General features: G+C 56.0%; 1 protein-coding gene across 2 annotated transcripts; it reads right to left on the reverse strand.

Annotated features, from left to right (window-relative positions):
- Positions 1-1,903: 1,903 nt before the first annotated feature.
- Positions 1,904-20,786, reverse strand: TP53INP2 (tumor protein p53 inducible nuclear protein 2). 2 transcript variants are annotated; one of them, XM_082773241.1, is made up of 4 exons: positions 20,661-20,786; positions 14,804-15,131; positions 11,499-11,628; positions 1,904-10,040 (listed from the first exon to the last, which is right to left on the reverse strand). In XM_082773241.1, the coding sequence occupies exons 2-4, from the start codon at positions 14,925-14,927 to the stop codon at positions 9,788-9,790; spliced, it is 507 nt and encodes a 168-aa protein (XP_082629367.1). In that variant the 5' UTR covers positions 14,928-15,131; positions 20,661-20,786; the 3' UTR covers positions 1,904-9,787. The 2 variants fall into 2 exon arrangements, with proteins under 2 accessions (XP_082629367.1, XP_082629366.1); XM_082773240.1 differs by having other exon boundaries at positions 11,499-11,805.
- Positions 20,787-21,347: the final 561 nt, after the last annotated feature.

Genomic DNA, 21,347 nt, shown 5'->3' on the forward strand with positions numbered 1-21,347 from the left:
TTGGGTTTCTGAAGTGCCCATTTTACTGCTTCCAGCCTCCACCATGTTTCTTAACCTTGCCTTTAGTTGGCCGGCTCACATAGTTGATTTTATTCTACAGGTGAGCTTGTGCTAAGGACATGGCAGAATTACTGCAAGCCCGTCAGAAATCCTGGTGACTTTGCTGGAGGTGGAAAGGCCATGCTGTGGTGTTACTGTCCTATGTTCTACCCCTGAGTCTGACTGAAATGTCAGGGGTGAGGGTTAAGTGTGCGGCAGCCTGGGGTCTGCCTCATCCTGTGCCTGGCCTCGGTGCTGCTATTGCCTGTCAGGTCGGGGCAGGGGGGACGAGGAGCTGGACAAAGGCCACGAAACTGAAGGGTCCTGTTCACAACCCGAGGTTCATGTTCTATAGGCCGGGAAAGGGCACGCAGAGCCCAAAGCTCTTGGCGTTTGTGCGACACGTGCAGAAAGTGAGATCCTGCTTTCAAGCTTAGCTGCACTTGTGCTTAGTGCAGCACTGTAGTCTGGACAACTTGTCAGTGGCTGGCTCAGGAGCAGCTCCGCAGGAGGAGCCCTGTCCTTGGGCAGCAAGGAAGCTTAAGCTGATGCTCCTAATGGAGGTGTAGCCAGTGCCCCTTCCCTTGGCACTTGTTAGACCAGATGTGGGGTATTACCACCCAATCATAAAGTCCAACTCCTGGCACCACACAGGTCTGCCCAGAATTTTAGACCATGTGACTAAGTGCACAGTCCAAACACTTCTTAAATTCAGACAGGCTTGGTGCAGTGACCACTTCCCTGGGGAGCCTGTTCCAGTGTGTGACCACCCTCTTGGTGAAGAACCTCTTCCTGATGTCCAGCCTAAACCTCCCCTGCCTCAGCTTAACACCATTCCTGCGGGTCCTATCCCTGGTGCTTACAGAGAACAGGTCACCTGCCTCCCCACTTCCCCTCGCGAGGAAGCTGTAGGCTGTGATGAGGCCTCCCTTCAGCCTCCTGCTCATGCATCTTCCCCTCCAGGCCTTTCACCATCTTCATGGCCCTCCTCTGCACACTCCCCAACAGTTTCACATCCTTTTTGTACTGTGGTGCCCAGCACTGCACACAGTACTCAAGGTGAGGCCGCACCAGCGCAGAGCAGAGCGGGACAATCACCTCCCATGACCAACTAGTGATGCCGTGCTTGATGCACCCCAGGATATGGTTGGCCCTCCTGGCTGCCAGGGCACACTGCTGGCTCATATTCAACTTGCTATCAACCACAACCCCAGATTCCTCTCTGCAGGGCTGCTCTCCAGTGTCCCATCGCCCAGTCTGTACATACAGCCAGGGTTGCCCCTTCCCAGGTACAGGACCCGGCACTCGCTCTTGTTAAACTTCCTGTGGTTGGTGATTGCCCAGCTCTCCAACCTGTCCAGATCTCTCTGCAAGGCCTTTCCACCCTCAGCTGAGTCTACAACTCCTCCAAGTTCGGTGTCGTCGGCAAATTTGCTCAAAACACCTTCTAGTCCTGCATCCAAATCATTTATAAAAACATTGAAGAGGACTGGCCCTAAGATGGAGCCTTGAGGGATCCCACTGATGACCATCCACCAGCCTGATGTGGCCTCATTTACCACAACCCTCCACAACCCTTTGAGCCCTGCCCATCAGCCAATTGCTCACCCATCGTATGATGGATGGAGACCACAGCCTCTGGGCAACCTGCTTCTGGGCAACCACCTGCACCGTTTTTAGTGTGCTTTTTTTCATGTTTAAGTGATTTTTATTTTTTAATTTCTATTTGTGCTTCCCATCTTGTCACTGGGCTGAGAAGACTCTGGCTCTATCTCTACTACTCCTCCCGTCGGGTATTTATACATTGATGAGACCCCTCCACAGCCTTCTCCAGGCTGAGCAACCTCTCAGCCCCTCACCTGTCAAACCCTCCAAGCCCTTACTTGTCTTAGAGACATGTCTCTGCCTCTCAGTTTTCAGGAGGGTGGCACGAGCACACGAGGCTATTGTGTATTTTTGTTTGAAGGAACAGCTGATGCTGTAGGGATGGTTGGGCACATTTTTATTCTATTGACTTGTCTCCAATAGTTATGGTATTGACTTCTAAAAGCTTATTTTGAAAGCAAAAACTTTCTGCATCTTGCATACAGTTTGTAAAAAAGTTTTCTTTCAGGCTTCAGAGCAATACACATAAAATAGACTTTAAATATATTTTTTTTATTTCTTGTGTTTTTTCTTTATATTCTTTTTTTTTTTTTTTCAGTCAAAAGACAGCATTACAATCTAACAACCAAAACCAGGTTACACACACACAGGCACACTATGCAACATATTCCAGGCAGTCATGTCCTTCAGTCTGTTGACAAATGGCAAATTTTTGAACAATGTCCTACAAGAAGTAAACACCCTTTCTCTAGTAACCTTGCTTACATCAATTTAACACATAACACACAAAAAAAGGACGCATTTTGTTAGCTTTGAGTTTTGAACTAGTTTTCAGTTCTACAGCATAAGTGATGTAGAAAATGTGGGGCATTTTCTCCCTTCTTAAAATCGCGTGGTCAGAGTTGTCCCACTGTTGTAAGGCATTCGACAGAGCCCCTTGGGCAGGACACAGCTGTGTGTTCATCTGCTGGAACGCGTGGGCTCGTGGCTTCCCTACAACGCGACCAGGCCAGCACGGGCCCTGCCGGCCATGGGGCTGGGCAAGGAGCAGAGCCAGCAGACGTACTCCAGTGCATTTGAGGGAAGGCTTAAGGTGACCTTTTAGCCCAAATAGCACTTTCACTTCAGATGAGCCTTTGGAAGGAAAAGCTGGATGTTGAGCGTGCCACCTGTCCTGGCGAAGCGCTGGGGGCCGTTCAGCCACTGCTGCTCAGCCTCCATGCACAAACCGGTGAGGAACTGGGCTGGGGGATGAGCTTTTCAAAGCTGCCTAAGAGATTTAGCAGCTGAAATGGTGGGCTTTTTAGGGCATTAATTCTGTTAGGCTTCTCTGAAAAGCCTAGCATCTAGTTTTAAAACAACATAGAAATGCAGAAATATCAAAAAAGTAATTCCCAGTCATCTCTTGCATAGGACTTTTAACTATAGTTCACAAATTCAAGTTCTACAGTTGTTTAAACAAACAAACAAACAAACAAAAAAAGATGGCATACCATGAAAAAGGGTGAAAGGCACATATACAGACATACAGCATGGAGATGTACAACGTGTGTAGATGAGCTTTACAAGCAGAATACCTAGTTGTAGGGTTGATACAGATAAATAAAATATTGCAATACTTAACTGCTCCATACAGATACATTTATGATACAAGATAAAAGACTATTACTATTTTACCATTACGTCTTGTGCTGTTCTCCCATCCCTAGATTTCCCAAAGCATAACCGTGATGAAACAGAGCTGAAGATGAGCTTTAGCAAGGTGGGCATAGCTGCTTCCAACTTCCCTGACAAGGACAAATGGGTGGACATGAAGGAGCAAAGAACCACTGGGCTCCCCTGGGCTGTGCAGCCCATTTTTGAGCTACAGCCTGGAATTTGCTGTGCTGGTTTCCCTCTGTTTGCAAGGAATAAAATCTTCTCGCCCCCCGCAGAGGTGATGGATTAAAAAGGTGGGGGAGGGAGGCAGCAGGAGTTCTGCCCTTAGCTGCCGTGGAGCCGAAGCCTCACATTGGTGTTTCTACGCTCCAAGTTCACATGTTGTGGCTGGAAGGGGGTACACGGCAAATCCCCCCTAAAAGAGCATTTTGGTCACTCTGGGCACAGGGCTGGGAGAGCAGCACCCTTAGTGCAGCCCGGTGGGTGTTAAGATGTGAGAGTGGAGTGGGTACCCCGCACATCGCCTCCCCGCGAGAAAGAATGAAAGGACTGTCATCAAGGGACAACTTTGTTATTAAATGGAGCTGCTCGCCTTTTCCATCTTCATATTAAAAAAAAAAAAAAAAAAAAAAAAGGAGTATTAGCTGTCATTAATGGCACAGATCTCTTCTCAGAAGCGGGAAAGCTGTTTGCTGGTGCATGGACAAATGGCACGAAGCTCCAGGCCACGGAAGATGCCGCACACAAGCTGAGTCCGACCACCAGGGCTGGGAGCACTTCACCGTGCCAGTCAGGCGACCCGACCCGTCACAGCCTCTGCGATCACATTGATGGGACAAGGACAGAGCCCTTGAAGACACCAGGGAATTATTCATGATCCTGAACGGTACTGAACAGATCTGAGAGGAGCGGGTGGAGGAGGAAAGCTTTCCCCAGATGACAAGCTCTGGGTCGATCAGCCCCAGCTAAGGCCCTTGGGTGTCCCAGATGGCTCCGGGTGCCGGTCTCTGGGGGCAGCAGAGAGGGAAGAGGAGGCCTGGGAGGGCTCGAGGGGATGAGGTCTGGGAGGGGGCATCTCCCTCCCACTGCCAGTAGCTGCTTCTGAGTGCTAAAATCAAGGTACATCTGTGCTGTCCGTAGAAACAGTGGCAGGGTTGTATTTGACAGGCATAGATGAAGGGGCACAGTGGCCCTGGCCACACAAGGGTGCTGGCCTCTTGCTGTAAATCCAGGTGTCTGGGGGAGGCTCAGGTGCTGCCATCGACCCTGAGCTGCCTGGGGGGCAGCAGCAGGTGGAAGGCTGAGCACCACATTCTCCAGCCACCTCCACGGGGGTTTCCTGCTACTTCTTACTGTATTCACTTTCTAGCTATTAAACAGTTTAATATTTGGGACTTGTTTTTCAATAAATTTACCCCAAACCTAATTTCCACTTTATGCAGGGCACTGGAATTGATGTTTAGCCTCCACGGGAGCAATTGCAAAGCTGTGTGGTTGGAGTGTGAAATCTCATTGGAGTATCTTTTTCTTCATTTTTTTTGCTCCGATGACAGGACGTCTGGCTTTTCCTGCCCAGTGGGGCTGAATGGAGGTGATATCAGTGAAATGTAAAGGTAAAAATTATGCATTCATTAGATATGTGCCTAGAGGTGACGTGAATATTCCCATGGTGGTGATCTTTGGGATGAGCTATGTGTTTAACATTTTCCATTACAGAAGAGAAAAGCTGGCTGTCATGGAAAGAATTGTTTTCTTCCCAGACCGAGCTTTCACAACAGTTTTTTGAAAAGCATATTTGCGGGCGCGTGCTTCAGCAAGCCAGGTGACTGGGGCCTTCTGCCCCACCACCTCACAGCCTTCCAGTGCTGACGAGAGCCAAAATTCAGTAGCGGGACTTTGTCACAGCTGCCACAAGCTGCCAGTGAGGAATCCTGCTTGGGTGATGCCAGAGCTACTGGGCTGCCAGTGCAGGGTCGGGAAGCGGGGCTGCCCCAGCGCTGCCAGGGGGGACACACGGGTTCAGATGCATCCTGCTGCAACCCGACTTTCATATCAAGCGGTCGCACTTCTCCAGGGGACTGCCCCTGCTCTTCTGGCGTTTGTGGGAGCCTTGCCACTTCCTTCCAGGGTGAAACAAGAAGTGCAGTCCTGCCTGTCCCCAGCACCAGCATTCCTCTGTGACTGCCCCGCTGCCTCACCCGCTCCAGTCGCCTCATCCCAGTGCCCAGTGGGAGCCAGGTGAGCTGGGGCCGATTCAGAACTCACAGTGCTGCTTGACTCCTGAATCCCTGGGGGCTCTTACACGCTGCTTAAAGTCGCATCTAGTTGCTCACAGCCAAAATGCCTAAGGAGGGACTAGCTACATCCTAGCGGTACAATTTGAATTGTGGGGACATACACAAGGGAATTGGGGGTGATGCTCTGGGATGCTTGCACCACGAGGAAGCGGCTGCAGCTCCTCCGCCCGGGCCGCTCAGTCCCTGCGTCTTCAGCGGGTGGCAGCTGGCCAAATCCCCCCTCCACCGGGGCCACAGCACACATCCTCACAGCTTCAACATGCCCTGTCAGGACCACGCAGATGAGTAACCAACGGCCTCACAGGCAGAAACAAACCCCACATCTGAACAGCAGAGTCCAGAAAAAACACACTTCTAAAGACCCCAGCCAATTTGTTAGTCCCTGAGTCCACGCTGTAGTTTCCTCCTACACAAGTAACAGACAAAAAGAAACCAAGAGCTCGTCCTCGCCGTGTAAGCAGGACACAGCCCAACACCTCCCTGCCAGCCCTCAGCATGTTTGCTTCAACTTCCCATTGGGAGCATTGCACAGCTAGTCACAAATTGAAAATACTGGATGCAAAAAAACTAAAAACCCCAAACCCCAAAACAACCTACCAAACATCCACAGTGTTTTAAAATATTTACACATGTACACATGTGCACAAGCAAAAAAAAAAGTGTTTTTTTGTTTTTTTTTTTAAGCACCTTTCATTTGTTTTAAGATTCGAGGAGACTCATAACCTCAGTGTAAAGGATTTTCCTTGATCTTACAATACTAGGGCAGGAGATTTGGTATCAGGCCAGCTGTAGTGATCACCACTGTACAGGACAGGAGCATTGCAGGCCTTCTGCAAAGCACAGTTCAAACATGTCTCTGCCACAGCATAAGACGTGTCGGTCACAATGTGTGATAGGTACATCAGTACTCAATTTTTGTATGGGGTTAATACATGATTAGTAGATAGATTAACCTCTTCATTAAAACATTATTAATAATTTATTAACCCTTTATAAAGATACTCTTGATATCAAGTGTGATAATAGTTCTGCTTTTTTTTTTTTTTTTTTTTTTTTTCCCAGTGTTGGCTGGGAGTAGCATGGTGAAAGGTGTCTCAGACTGGCACAGAAAGATGAAAGGAAACCAAAATATTTTGCAGTCACTTCCCCAAAACAGGACATAGTAATAGCATTAGCTGTTTGAAACAGATGATGGGCACTAGCAGGGCACAGCCGGCACTGCTGAGCCAGCGGGGGCTTTGCCAGGGGCTGCACAAGCAGGAGGCCGAGGATGGTGTCGGCACGGGGCTCTCTTACCAGAGCAATGCTTGCGAGCACCTGGGGTAATTCACCACCCGGCATGGTGGCCCCAGCACATTTGCACCTCTCAGCTGAGGAAGGGGCAAAGGTATCGCAGCCAGCCCTAATTTCAGGAGCTCTCTGCAGCAGCATCTCAGATGTGCAGAACTTGCAGCAGGTTAATATGAGCCGGGAGGCAGAAATTGCTATGGTTGTCCACTTCTTGATGTATATTTGGGCTAGAGAGAAAATTCTTCCTCTGAAGGCATTGCGTGGGCAGGGAACAGCCTGGTGGCCACAGAGGACACAATGCAGAGCCATGGGAAAGAGTGAGATGAGGGGTGCGGCTCCAGGATTCAGCCCCAGCCCTCCTTTGCCACTCTGAACCTTCCGGGCAGAGGCACCCGAATGCTCAGAACATCTCCTTTTGCCTTCAGCAGCACTTGTGGCAGCGTTTGTTTGCAATGCTCCCAGTTTCTCTCAGGGATCACTTTAGAAATAAGAAGGCATTTAATGTGAAGCCAAGGAAGCCAAAGGATGTAAACTTTCCCCTCGAGTCAAGGTGTCATCGGTCTCTGGTGGAGAACTGAAATGGCGCGTCCTGTCTGCCAGGCGATGGTGTGCTCAGCACAGCCTCACGGCTCTGCTGCGACGGTGCCCAGCGAGAGGCAGGGGGATGAGGAAGGCCCGAGGGAGCACCGGGCTCCCCAGCTCGTTCATCTCGGCTGTGAAAATAAGCTCTGCTACCTCCAAATTTATCAGAAAGGCTGAAAGAGCAGCGGAACAGAACAGCCCATTTTCTGCCTGGGAAGCTTTTACTGTGCCTTTTATTGAAATTAGAAAGCAGAATTTGAAATGGGGGGTTCTGTTAGAAATGGGACTGTGGTGCAGGCGCCAGTCCCGGAGCAGGTACTGGCTGCAGGTGCAGGATGCGGCCGGCATTGTGCCTGGCACAGGGCTTGTCGGCCGCTGTTGCTGCCCGCACCGTTTCTCAGCAGCATGGTAGCTGGTGCCGTGCACATGTGATGAGCGTCGCAGGCCTCTGCACCATCCCAGCAGGAGTTGAACAAGAAACTGGCCTGGAAGAATTGAAACTGAGAGGCTCTGACGTGTGGCTTAAAATAGATATTTGAAATAAATTTTCATTCTTTCTGTGCTTTTGGGAACACTGTGTCATCAGAGCTAAAAATACACTCTGCAGGCAAACAGTATCAGCCACTTCCCATGAGGTCCAGGTTTCTCAGTCACAGATCCAGGAGGCTGGTAGTTACGGAAGGACTTGTGGGTGTTTTTTTTCCTCTCGTTAGAAAAAAAAAATATAATAATAATAATAAAAAATCAACAGTCCAAGGTTTGACCTACCACAGTGACTTAAAACCAGTTCAGACACTGATGTTATGGGTGTTAGCAATGCTGAAGGGCAGACTCTCCAGTGGGGTGCTTGCTCTCTGGAGCAGCCTGGGTGCAGCAGCATTAAAAATCAGCATTGCTCACGACTGAATTTGGCCCATCTTGTGAAATATGCGAGTGTTGGTGGGGCCAGATGGGGAGTTCCCTGCGTGACTGCAGTCCAGTGGCAGTGCCAGCCCTGGTCTTGTTCCCACCGCAGCCAGGGCCACGGTACCAACTCCGCATGGGCTCGCGCATCACAGCCGCTCTGTTTCCATCCTCGCCCTCAGTTCAGCCTCTTCCCCGGCCTCGTGCTCACACCCGACCTCCTCGCCGCTCTCATTTCACATCCTCTTGCCACTAGCTCCAACGTGCTTCCACCACCTCAGGGAGGCTGCGCGAGTCCCCTTCTCTGCTCTCCTCCAGGGAGTGATGCAGGGCAGGCAATGCTCCTTGGCTCAAACAGTGCCTCATCCAAGTGCATATAAACAGACAGACATGTACAGATCCGTATGTACATCTAAATGTGTTATGTGGGTACAGCCAGTGCAGGCGAGTGGCTCCAGGAGGAGCACACAACCTTGAGGCTTGCTCGTGGCCAGCAGCTTGGTGGGACCAACACTTGCTGGAGGTTGTGGTGACCCCACCAACGTCCCCATGCTGACACCACTTCCCTGCAGACCATGCTCTCCTCAGTGGTGCTCAAACAGCTCCTGGGTCAGTGCTTTGTTTCCTGAGATTTCTTGTAATGTTGTCTTTAAAAACACAAAACACCGAGACCTGCCTGGCTTTCTTTTGGGAACGGCAGTGGGGTTTTTCTATTATTGTGGTAAAAGTACAATTAAGAAATTTTGGCTGGGATGGGTTTTGCTGGTTTTACCTGTGCTGGAGCCACCAAGGCCACCTGCTGAGAGCATCACAGGCACTGCCAGGCCTGGGGCTGGAGCAGGGCAGTGCTGTGCCATGGGGCCACGCTAAGAAGGGACAAGATCAGGCCCTAGCAGCAGTGTCACCAGCATGCAGTGACAGCAGGGTCCCATCTCTGCTCAGGTCTGAGACACTAGGAGGGGAGGAGGTGTGGGGGAGGAAGCATAATTTAGTGTCGTTGACGATATTTTCCTAAAAACACCAAATCTCGTTGCTTTGTTCCTCTTTGCACTTCCACTTGGTATCCGCTTGTGACATCACAGTCTGTTTACACGGAGGAGTACGATGTCATAAAGAAAGGCACTGATGTCACAGGCTCTTCAGGACACAGAAGAACAGGCTTCTCCATGAATTTTGGAAAAGGGGCAACTTCACAGGGGGCACCGCCACCCTGCCCAGACGCTGGTGGACGGACGGGCAGGGGGCGGAGGACGGCACCGCTCTCCCGGCCCGCACTGCGTGAGGCAATGCCAGCGTGGGCCTGGAGACGGTGAGGGGTGAGGGGAGGCGGAGTAGCGGCACTGGGGCTGGTGTCGAAGGGAGGCCGAGCCCCGCCGGGAGGTGCCGTGGTGGCGGGGCGGCCGCTGGCGAGGTCAGTAGTTGCAGTGGCGCTGGCAGGGCTGGTGGAGGAAGCTCCCCGCACGCTGTCGGGCCCGGCGGGCCGGGCGCTGTCGGGCCCGGTCCTGCCGCTGCAGCGCCTTCTGGCTGAGCCATGGCTTTTCTGCCAGCTGCTTGGCCCGCTGCACCCGCCGTGCCTGGCTGACCTTCTCCAGGATGGCAGCCTTCACCGACAGGGACGTGGTGTGGTGCGGTGTGTGCCGCTCCAGCCGGGGCTCTGGCACCTCCCTGCGGAGAGACGGGACCGTCAGCGGCCAGCGGCGCCTGGTCCTCCCCAGCCACGAGGCCATCGCGCCCACGCACGAGCAGCCCACCCTCACCCACCCTCCAGCCTCGTGGTGGCCTTATTGCCACCAGTACCCTCAAAGCCAGTGGGCAGGAGCCAAGCACAGCCCACAGCCCCCTCATGTCCATCCCGCTCCTAATAAGATTTGTTCCCTTGCCTGTTCCTAGCTCTCTTTGGCCCCTTTCTTCACCCTCCAGCACTGAGGTTTCTCTTCAGCTCTGGAGATGGCACTGAGACCCTCAGGACAACTTCGCAAAGGGAAAGGTCCAAGAGGGATAATGTGCCCTGGCCAAAAAAAGGATCACCCCAAATTCTGCCTTGTGAGGCTGGGTAAATAAGCAGGCTGCAATGCCAGGGGACACTTCCCTCCCCGTCAGGGGGCTCACAGAGGAGGTGCTGGAGGGCCAGTGTGGGGGTAGCAGCAACCCACAGCATAGTGGTACCGGGACTCACCGGTGGGTCAGGGCTTTCCCAGGTGTTGTGGGAAGAAGGTAGAGCTCCTCACGCTGCAGAGAGGATGCGGCCCCAGGAAGGGGCGGGGGAGGAGTAGGAGGGGAGTAGCTGGGAAAGGAGATGGCACTGGGGTCAGATTTTCCTTGCATCTGTTAGGTGGCAGGATGGGGCATCTCTGTTTAATGCCCCTGTTACACTGGACTGTGGGGCAGGGAGAAAGGTCTCACAGCCCAGGCCAGCAGAGAGCCAGGAAGGAGAGCTGGGGGCAGGGGTCTGCAGCACCCACCTGTGTGGGGAAACCAGGAACTCAGGGGCACCAGTGCCCAGGGGCTATCCTCTTCCAGTGGGGCTGCTTTGCCCCAGACCGGTGGTGGGGTAACACACAGCATCCTCAGTGGACTGCCATGTGTCAGGAGAGGATGAGGAAGAGGCCACTGCTGTCTGTGCCAGCAGTAACCACCCGACAAGGGCTTCACGTGGCTGGTCCCACACCCACAGCTGTCTTAATGTGGACCCAGTGCACATCAAGGTCACTTTTCCAGAGTATTTTGGGGCACAGAGGCTGCTGTCCTTGCACAGCGCTGGCTGGGACACCCTGCCAGGTGGGACAAGGGGACACTGACGTCACAGAATCCCAGGATGGTTTGGGTTGGAAGTGACCTTCAGAGATCACCCAGACCAAGCCCTGCTATGGGCAGGGACATCTTTCGCCAGATCAGGTTGCTCAAAGCCCTGTACAACCTGACCTTCAGTACCTCCAGCAATGGGGCATCCATAGCTTCTCTGGGCAACCTGCACCAGTGCCTCAGCAAGAAAAACTTCTTCCTAATAACAAACCCGAATCCACCTTCCTTCAGTTTAAAACCACCGTGACTGGGTCCCCTGGGCAGCACGGGTGAAACGCTGTGGTCACGCGCAGCCGCCCTAGTCCTTGGCCCCAAACTCACCCAGCAGCGGAGTCCTGCGGCTCCTCCGCGTCCAGCTCGAGGGTGCTGGTGACATAGACAGACATGCTGGGGTGCTCGATGAGCAGGTCCTCCATGGGGCTGCTGCCCACGCCGTCGGGGCCGGGCTCCTCTGCAGTAAAACATGGGGGAGGGGTGACAAACCAACTCTCGTCCATCAAGCAGGGGCCGGGCAGGGTGGGCACGGGGCTGCGGGCATGGGCCGGGGCGGGTGGCGGCACCAGGCAGGGCCTCACCGAGCACCCGCAGGCCCCGGCCCGCCGCTGTGCACCGGGGCGGGCAGCACCGCCTGGGGAGTGAGCGGGGTGCGGAGCCATGCGGGGCGCAGCGGGGACACACACACACCATGTACAGTGGGGAGGGGGGGGGGAGAGAAAGGGGCATCGTTAGTGCGAGAGGCACCCCACGGCGTCGCCGCCACTGCCGCGGTCCAGGGGAGTCTTGGCAGGGCAGCCATGCCCCTCGCGCTGACCCAGCACGCAGGTTGACAGTTTTGGTCTGGGTGGATTTACCAAGCATCGGGGTTTACAGTAGACATTTATTTTTTCCTTCTTGAAGTAGAGAAAGAAATTTGGCCAGAAGAACACATTGATTTTGTCTGCAAGCTTTCTTAGGTCACCTGAACTGCGGTGCTCACACACAGCTGCACCACAACGTGCACCTCCACGCGCAGGGCGCTGTGCACGTGTGGAACCAAGCAGACACACATGCACACACACGTGGCGCGCACCTTTTTCCTGGAAAAGACTTTTCTCTCGGGGAGTAAACTCTTCACTGAAAGCTTTCACTTTGGCTTTGACTTCAGTCCACCAGGGCCAATTTTCAGCTGGCTGAGCACGAGCTGCCCCCACGTGCTCTGGCCTCCAGCCACACGGGCCAGGGCTTTTCCCATGCCGGGAGCCACAGCTGTGCCCAGCAGGACACTGCGCTCACCACAAAACCCAGACCCGCTTCAGGCTCATCCCGGGGTCAGAGGAACCATTCTCTTCAGGGTGGGTTCAGTGCAGGTCTGTATGGACATGTCTGACTCTGCTGCTGGGTGAGGGTGCAGGAGAAATCAGAGGTGAATGTGAGCTTGCAGTGCCCAAACAGGCTAGCAAAAATATGAAGCACGAAGTATGGGGCAGGCATTCACCACCTAACATGTTCCAGCTCCTCCAGCCTAGGGCTTAGGGCCGGCCACAATTAGCCTTGCAGACAGGAGAGCATCTTTCTTCAGGTCAGTGGATACGAGGCTATGAATAGCTGCTGACATGCCAGGCTGCAGATTATTTGTCAGCCTGCAGCCAGACAGAGCCTGGCTTGAACACTTCTACCCCTGGGGTCAGGTGTGCTCCCATGACATGGAGCCATGTCTGCTTATCTGACCCATCCACCCCAAAGGTGGCTTCTAATGTCACAAGTGCTGTTACAGGGTTCCCACATTGCTGGGGGACTTGCAGCCTGAACCCTAAGCCCTGAGAAATGCACCCAGAATGCTCCCAGGAGGGTGGGCGCATTCTGCAATGCACGGGTCAAAGATCTGCCGGGGGTGCAAGGATCCGGAGGCTGCTGGGGGAGTGCCAGACTGCGACGCACTTGCCTGCCACCACCATAACGTGGAGGATCAGGGCTGGAGCCAAGAGGCTGAGGTTTTGAAGTGCTTTGCATAACTCAGGGCTCCGAAAAAGGGCTGAAATAAATCGATCCCTTGCTGGCTGGGGAATGCTTAGGCAGCCGTGGTGCCTGTGGGGATTAGCAGTGGGGTGCCGGGTCCATGCAGACACCCTTCCAAAGGCTGGGTCTGCAGCCAGGGCCTGGCTGTTTAATTAAAAAAAAAAAAAAAAAAAAAAAAAAAAAAAAAAAAAAGACAACCAGAAATACAGGAGCCTTTAGTAACAAAGTCAGCCCTGGATCCCCACCGAGCCAGCTGCGGGCTCTCACACAAGGATTCATGGCACAGCCCAGCATTTCTCTGCTGGAGAAAACTTGTGGGTTTTGTGGCATGTTCTGGGCACGCTGTGGCCACTGCTGGCAATAGGACTGAGGCCAGCTGGCCCTGGTGCATGGCAACAGCATGCCCTGTGCTGCAGGGAACTCCTTGCAGCCCATCTCCTCCTGCATCACTGCTATGACCCCCAGGACAGCCACCAGGGAGCCCAGAGAACTGGGACTCCTCCACGGCTGCCCACACCACCCTCCTGCCTCCACCAGCTCTCCACAGGGCTCCCAGGCTGGCACCAGGGTGTCCCTGTCCCCTGCCCCAGGCATGTTTGAGCTCCCGTGCCCTTTCCAGCTCACTGCATGGGGCACAGATCCCTAATGAATGACACACATCAGCTCTGCTCAGTGCATGTGGCAGGGGCATCCCTGTGAGGGAGACGAGCCCCAGCCCCTGCAGGACCACCAGTGTCTCCTGGGCTGGGCTCTGTGACTCACCAGAGGCTGTAAAAGCAGCTGGAAGCCACCAAGGAGCAGCAACCCAAAGGCTGCAGTGCAGACAGGCTTGTTTGTGTAAGTTCGCTGTGCAATTTGCAAGCAAAAGGTCACAAAATGATCATTGCAATTGGTTGAGTCATAGGCCCTACAATAGCAACGCAGAGATCTTAATGGAGCTTGAGAAGCTCTCGTGGCACAAGGAATGTGACCTGCCTGGCTGCTGTCGAAGGGCCTGGGATGGTCCCAGCCACCCCTGGGAGCGGGGAGCCCCAGCAGGGAAGGGGCTCCACGGGTACGTTACAACTGTGGACCTTGCCCGAGTGCTCCTGGCAAGGGCGCTGGGAATGCTTTGGGAAGAGAAACCTTTGCAAAAACTTTTGGAGCGGAGATTGGCTCCCCTGGGTGGCCTCAGATGACCCCAGTATAGCACAGAGCTGGAGATGGCTGCAAGGGGACAGGCACCCGGCTGAGCCGCATGGCTGATGGCACCAGGCACAGCACCAGCCACAGTGGAGGGGACGTGCCCGTCACCCCCACCCACCTGTGGCTCAGCTAAGGCCACAGTGCTCTGTCCCCAGCCCCGTGAGCCTCCAGCAGATGGGACTGCACCGAAACTCAGGGGCACCTCCTGACCTGGGGCTGTGTGAGGATCCTGTTCTAGTGCTGGGGGCTCAGGAGCTGGGGGGCAGCATCACCTGCCAGCCCAGAGTGCCACCACTGCTGGTGGCAAGGCAGGAACCTCCCCTGAGAGAGCAAAAGGAAGGCTCCCAGGCAAGGTCTGCTATTGCCTGACAGGGCTTGTCCAGTGCTGGGAAGACAAGACCCTTCAGCAGCTACGTGAAACCAGGGTGAAACCTTGCTTTTCTCACCTCCAAGATCGATTACAAGCCATCCATCCTCCTCCTCCTCCTCCGAGACAAAGGGCTTGGGCTCCTCCAGGCCCTCAGGCAGGCTGCTGTCGCTGAAGAAGAGACTGGTGAGACGCTGGAACATGGTGGGAAGTGGTCAGATGGGGCAGGACAGGAAGAAAGCTACTGCTGAGTGCCTGCTTCAAAGCAGGGAGAGGCAGAGGGGCACGGAGCTTGACGGCGTTGGAGGTCCTTCCTTGGGGCAGGGGTGCTTTGCTGCTAACAAAGTCCCAGTTACAGGGCGTGCAGTGCAGTTATGAGGTTCTTCTCTTGGCTTCAGTGCAAAGGCCTACCAAAGAAAACAAAGAGAAACGCATTCAGACTGGACGTGTAGGATGTGTGGTGCTGGAGGGGACAGGAAGGCGTTCCAGCCCCACTCCCTGCTGTGTCCTGGAGCATTGTGCTACGCGTGGCTGTGCCAGGACAGGTGCCCACAGCCCCAGCCCCACATGGCATGCACCACCACCGCATCCCCTCCCTGGCCAGCCGCACATCCCAGGGGCAGCACCAAGCACTGTCCTGCAGTCAGGCTGGGACCTGCTCCCCTCTCTGTAAACCTGGACCTGGCCAGCACCAGTTCCTCCATCACCGCACGCAGGCTGTGGTGTGAATCTCCATGGGACAGGCAAGGAACAGGGTGATGATGATGCTGTGTCTGAAGACCTGGCATGAGCCAGGGCGATTGCTGCAGTGCAAGAGGGGTTGGGCCCTAAGATCCACTCTTAGCAGGGTGCTAAATGCACAGCTCACAAGAGGACAGAGGCACCAGCACCCCTGCCTGCCCCAAGCTGCTCTCCAAGAAGCTGTTCAGGATGGGCCACAGACCAAAACTGCAGCTGGAGGCTGGGAAGCAGCAGGGGAGCCTTTCATTTGATTTTTCTTTCTATTAGTAATGTGTGCTGATTGGAGTCAGGCTCGAGAACTCTGTGCTGATGCCTCTTTTACATTGGTGTCATTCCGAAAGCTGTCACTGTTATTTTCTCTGTGTGCACTTTCAGAGGTGTGCTTGTAAAGCAGCCACACACACAGTTCCAGCTCTGGTAGGTGACACCGTCACATGTGGCATCACTGGTGCTTTTCAGCAGTGCCCCAAGACCAGGCAACGTTTCCGTACAAGCGAGGTTCTCCAGGATCACAGCCCAGCACTGTGGGGCAGAAACCCAGCTAAGTGCAAGGGGGACAGGGACAGCTGTCTTGTGCCTGTCCCCTTCCTGACAGGGGCGATGGGGCATTTCCAGCACAGCCACTGCTGTCCCTCTGAGAGGCAGACCTAGGGGCTTGGGCAGGTGTCGTGGGCAAGGCTCTTCTCCAACCAGGCTACATTACTGTGCCAGTTTTACCACTAGGGAAAAATTCCCTGCAGCTGGGGGGAGGTCAGGACTCCAATTTCAGCCGTGTCTGCAAAGCTTTCAGAAAGCCACGCACAGATGGCAGACACAAGGCACCGAGTATTAATCGTGCAGAGAAAATGCATTTGGTCCAGAGACATAAAAGGGCATTAAAATGCCACCAAGGGTGGGATGTGGGGGAAAGGCAGAGTCCCTGACCAGGCTAACTGCACGCGGTCCTGCCCGGCACACTGAGGGCAGAGCCCAGCTGGCAGCTCCAGGAGGAAGGTGGTGAATCCACGGGATCTGCAGAGCTGCCAGTCTGGGGACAGGACATCCTCAGTGCACCTGGCTTCAGAGGTGAACGGGGGTCCCCTTGTTGGCTACAAGCTGGTTGGTGAGAGCAGGGACCCAGTGCAAGCCCTGGGCAGCTCTGGGGTAATTGAGGGGGGCTCGGTACCACCAGGCAGCCGGTGCAAGCCAGCCCCTGCAGCCGCAGCCAGGCTCACAGTGGGTATGTGCAGTGAGTCCAGGTGCTTGCTCCTGCTCCTGAGCTCTGGCACGCTTGTATTTATTTATTTATTTGTTCTGGGATTGCTGTGCATTTTGCCTTCTTGCTCACAAATGTACAGGAGATCTAATGCCTGCTCCACAAGGCCAAAAAAAAAGAAGAAAAAAAAAAAAAAAAGAGGGATCTTTGAGGATGATGGGATCCCCCTAGCCTCCAGGGCTCATCCTGCATCTCTGCTGCCACAATTCGCCCCTTCACCAGCACCCGAGAAGTGGCAGTGGCTGAGCGAGCCAGGTCCAGGCAGGACACCTTGCTCACAGCATGCTCAAGCCATCTCTTGGCATAAAGTCAAGAAGGATTCCCCACTACTTCTAGGAGTAGGCACTGCCCCCCGCCCGCCTCGAGGTCTGCTGGAAGCGCTCCTAGCTTGAGGGGGGCTGCCTGCCTCTTTTCCCCAGGCACACGCACCACAGCTTGGCAGGGGGATGCCGGTGGCTGGGAGAGGCCCCGGACAAGGAACTCCTCTCCAGCAGGCTCAAAGCTGAGCTCAGGATAAGTTACAGTCATAACAGAGGGCAGAAAGTCTTGGCCTTTATTTGTATTGTTTAAACCCGAGAGCTGCCTTCACTGGACGACAGCAGACTTCAGGAAATGCGCTCCTCCTTCTGTCCCTCCAGGCCTCTCAGGAAACCAGTCCCAAAGCACTGCGGCTGCCACCAGGAGAGCGAGGGAGAGAGGGTCTGGGCTCCACAGATCCTTACCCTAATTCATGGATAAATTCCCCTTCCTGAAGGCACAATGCACAGTGGATGCTATTAGTTCCAATTGCCACCCCACCCCAAATTTAGCTTCTTTTTCTAAAAACCCTGAGGTAACACTTCCATAGGCAGATCCCACCCCCACAACAAGGCGGGACCCCCACCCACCTCCCACTGCACTGGGCAGTGGGGAAGGGGCTCACGAGCAGCTGCCAGAGCAGCAGGAAAGAGGGAAAGCTCCCCCAGGAGCAAAAGATGGATCACTTCAAGGGTCCTGCCCCAGGCAGCGTACACACACCACCAGCTACCCCAGCTGCCTCACAAGAACCCCCTGCTGCTGGGGGGGGGCTTTCCATGCTTGGGCAAACTCATTGCTGAGAGCAGCCAGGATCCCCACAGTGAGCTTTAGGGGGTGGGGGGGGCAGCCCCCAGCTTCGGGGCCTCCACAAGAGGAGCATCCTTCAGCAACGGCCAGGGCTGGGCTCCCCAGGCAGGATCAGCCCTGGGGGTGAAGCAAGCTTGCCTTGCCTGCACCACAGCAGGAATATGGCCACATCCACCAGCTCAACACGAGGCAGCATGACGCTTCCCAGAGAGTCCACCCTGGGCAGGAGGCAGGTTCTCTGCCTTGGGGATCTTTAATCCTCGCACTCAGGTCAGTCTGCCAGCCAGTGGGGAATGCCTGCAAGGGCCACACACTTGGGGACAGAGATGTTTCCCAAGCAGCCCAGCCCTCCCAGAAAGCCCAACAGCCACAGCATTTAGAACTTGCTGGAGGGTATTAAATAATACACATTAAAGTAGGAGTATGGAAATTATAATGCATTTAGTTATCCCCCCCCAAAACCTCTACACAATAATTAGCTTCCTGAGTCACCGTCCCTGCGAATAACTCCAGGAACTAAGAATAGGCGAGAGGAATGGCAGCACGGCCCCGAGGTGCGTGAGGAGCCCGCGGCAGCCTCAGCCTCACAAGGGCTGGCAGCTCCAGGCTGCAACACCAGCAGCTGCTCCGCCTGGAAACACCACCGGGCTCCTGGAAACTTCCCACAAACACCCCACAGCACAGCAGGAGGGATGCTGATGACAAATGGCAGAGACGGGTCCTTCCTCAGCAGGGCTAAGAATACTCTGAGCTCTCATGGTGGTGGAAGGATAAATCAGGTGTGTGCCTCCAGCACAAGCGGGAAGTGTTATTTTCAGTTCACTTCACCTAAATTAGTCAAGCACATCCCAGGCTGCTGTCTCCGCGCAGCGTGTACCAAAACCCTAAAGCCAGCACTGAGACAGAGAGAAGGGAGTGGGGATGCCCCTGCTTAGTGCCCCAGGAGGGGTTGATGAGGCATCCCCGCTCTGCCCCCCATCCCTCCCATCCCTGGCAGGACCCGACCTGCCACAGGCTTGCCCTCTGCAGGGCTGTCCCTGTGTCACACCCACGGCACAGCTCCTGGTTGCCCATTTGCTTTATCAGCAGCTGAATTTATGAGGCTCTGTCCTGCCAGAGGCTGACTCACAGCAGGGTCTCCTCTGCTGCCTCAAATGGAGCAACAGTAAAAGGAGGGGGAAAAGAAGGCAGGGAGCAACAAGAAAAGCCCAGAGAAAGAAAACTCTAACGTGAAACTTTCTTTACTGATGGGAGACAACCCTTTTGGCTTGGATCACACCAACCAAGTCATTTCAGCATCCAAACCAAGCAAGACTCCAGAGACAACAAAACCCCAACACTGAGGCAATCCCTGCAAGTGCCAAGACATCCACTCCAGTGCCAGCTGCGCAGGGTCCCTGTGCTGCTACTGCAGGGAAGGTCACTGCCCCAAGGACAAACCTCATCTGCTGCCATCTAATGCCACTGCACACAGAGCCCTGGCAAGCCTGCCAGCAGCCAAGCCAGCAGGAATTTTTAGATTTGCTGCAAGCAGACCTAGGAAATGCAATGAACCCAGATGTTTCCTCTCTGGGATACGCTGTGTAAAACATCCCTGGGAGCACAGGTTGGGAGGCAAGCAGTCCCAGCATCACAGCCTTGGGACATCACAGGAGGCCCAGCGCTGACGGGAAGGGTGGACTTCGGCACCCCAGGCTCACCTTGGCATCTGTCCTGAGCCTGCCTGGGGCCATGTGGGGCCAGGCAAGCCCTGCTGAGCAATTCACCCTAAAAAGCTCTGCGACAAGAGTTCACACCCCAGGTTTTCCCAGCCTTGCTCCGAGCAGGTGATACTGGTTTATTCCTGACAGAAAAGCTTCCCCTGCATTTTTTCCTTTTTACATCCGGCCAGACAAGCGCGGGTTGATGCAACAGATTCCTAACGGTGACAGTGAGGTAGAACAGAAATATCGGCGTTCTTTTGGGGGGAATTAAAAAAGGAGAGGAAATATTTATTCCAGAGGGAAGAAAAAAAAAGAAGTTCTTGGCACTGCATGGCCCCAACCCGGTGGGAACAAAGCTGCAGCACCGTCCTACACCCAGTGCCTGTTCCCGCAGGGGCTCGGTGTCCCAGCAAGGCGTTGGCCATGCCCGTGGCCACCCCTGGCACCCGCCCAGCCCTCGTTGCTGCCCGCTGCCGGCACCGGGCGCTGCCGCCTCGCACCCGGGGCACCCTCAGCGCTGTGCGGGCTTCGCAACCCCGCGCCCCCACCGCCCCCCCCGAGGGCGCTGCGCCACGGGCCCGGGGGAGCCGCTGCCACGGCTCGGGCTGGCCCGGGGAGCCCCGCAGCGGGGCCGGGAGCGGCCGCACGGCCCCGGGCACCCCCCCCGCATCCCGGGGCCGGGGTCACGGGGGGACAGCGCTGGAGGGGGGGGGGGGGCTCGTGACGTCCCAATGTCATATGCAAATGAGGTGACGTCACAGCGGCCTTCCAGCGCGCCGCAGCCAATGGGGGCCGCGGGCGGCCCGGCTCCGAGAGCGGCGGTGCAGAAACAAACAACAGGCGGGGGGGGGGGGGGGGGAAGGGGGGGGCGCGCTGCCCGGCCCGGCCCCGCCGCGCTGACCTGACCCGGCCCGGCACGGGAGGACAAAGGCTCCCCCACCCCCGCCGCCACCACCACCGCCACCCGGCTCCGTGCCCAGCCGAACCGCAGCCCCCCGCCCGCAGCCGGGATAAGGGTCCCGCTGCCGGTTAGCTCGCACCGAGCCCTGCCCCAGCCCCGCCGCCCCCCCACCACCACCCCAGGACACCGCGAGCCGCCCCCCGGAGCCCCCCGATCCTTGTCCCGCACTCACCTCGCCCGGTGCGGCCGTGGGAAGCGGTGGCGGAGGCCGGAGGGAAGGAGGCGGCGGGGGCGGGGGGCGCGCACCGCGCGGTTCTGCGCCGCGCCCGCCGCTGCCCCGCACAAATCGGGACCTCCCGACAGCTGATCGTGACGTCACAAAGCGGCCCGCCCGCCCCCGCCCGCCGGCCAATGGGAGGCGGGGCCGCGCGGAGCCCCGCCCCCTCCCCGGGGGGGTCCCGCGCCCTCGCCCGCGCCCGCGGCGGGTCCCGGTACCGGGGGGGTCGGCACCGGTCATGGACGGGGCGGCTCCGGAGCCCGAGCCCCGCGTGGGTCGGCTGCGGGCAGAGCTCCCCCGGGCCGAGCCGGGCGTTTCCAGCCCGGTGCCCCCGGTGCAGCTCGAGGGGTTCCCGGGGGTCTCGTCCGTGCCCGAGGAGGAGCCCCCCGGGGCTCGCCAACGCGGGTCTCACCGGAGGGTGCGGCCCCCGCCGGCCGCAGCCGAGTGTAGAAATCCCCCTTTAACGGGAGTGGGTGTGAAGGAGCGCACCGGGGCAAATCCCGCTAGGCTTGAGCTTACCCCAGGACAAACCCTCCCGTCCCGTCCCGTCCCCACGATGTAAACCCGCGTGGGCCGCCCCTGCCCGTCCCCACCGGGCCCGGAGGTGTTCCCGGCCCCGCTGCCCGGCTCCAGTCTGCAGCG

This window comes from Aythya marila, assembly GCF_965140915.1.
Source record: "Aythya marila genome assembly, chromosome: 16".
NCBI classification, from domain to species: Eukaryota; Metazoa; Chordata; class Aves; order Anseriformes; family Anatidae; genus Aythya; species Aythya marila.

Bases quoted from the DNA above. Each gene is read 5' to 3' on its own strand.
- TP53INP2 (XM_082773240.1), bottom strand. From the start codon at position 14,927: ATGTTCCAGCGTCTCACCAGTCTCTTCTTCAGCGACAGCAGCCTGCCT. The intron at 11,806-14,803 runs GTGAGAAAAGCA...CTCACTCCCCAG, and splicing joins GCTTGTAATCGATCTTGGAG to GCGGTGCTGCCCGCCCCGGT. The intron at 10,041-11,498 runs GTGAGTTTGGGG...GTCTCTCCGCAG, and splicing joins CCGCAGGACTCCGCTGCTGG to GGAGGTGCCAGAGCCCCGGC.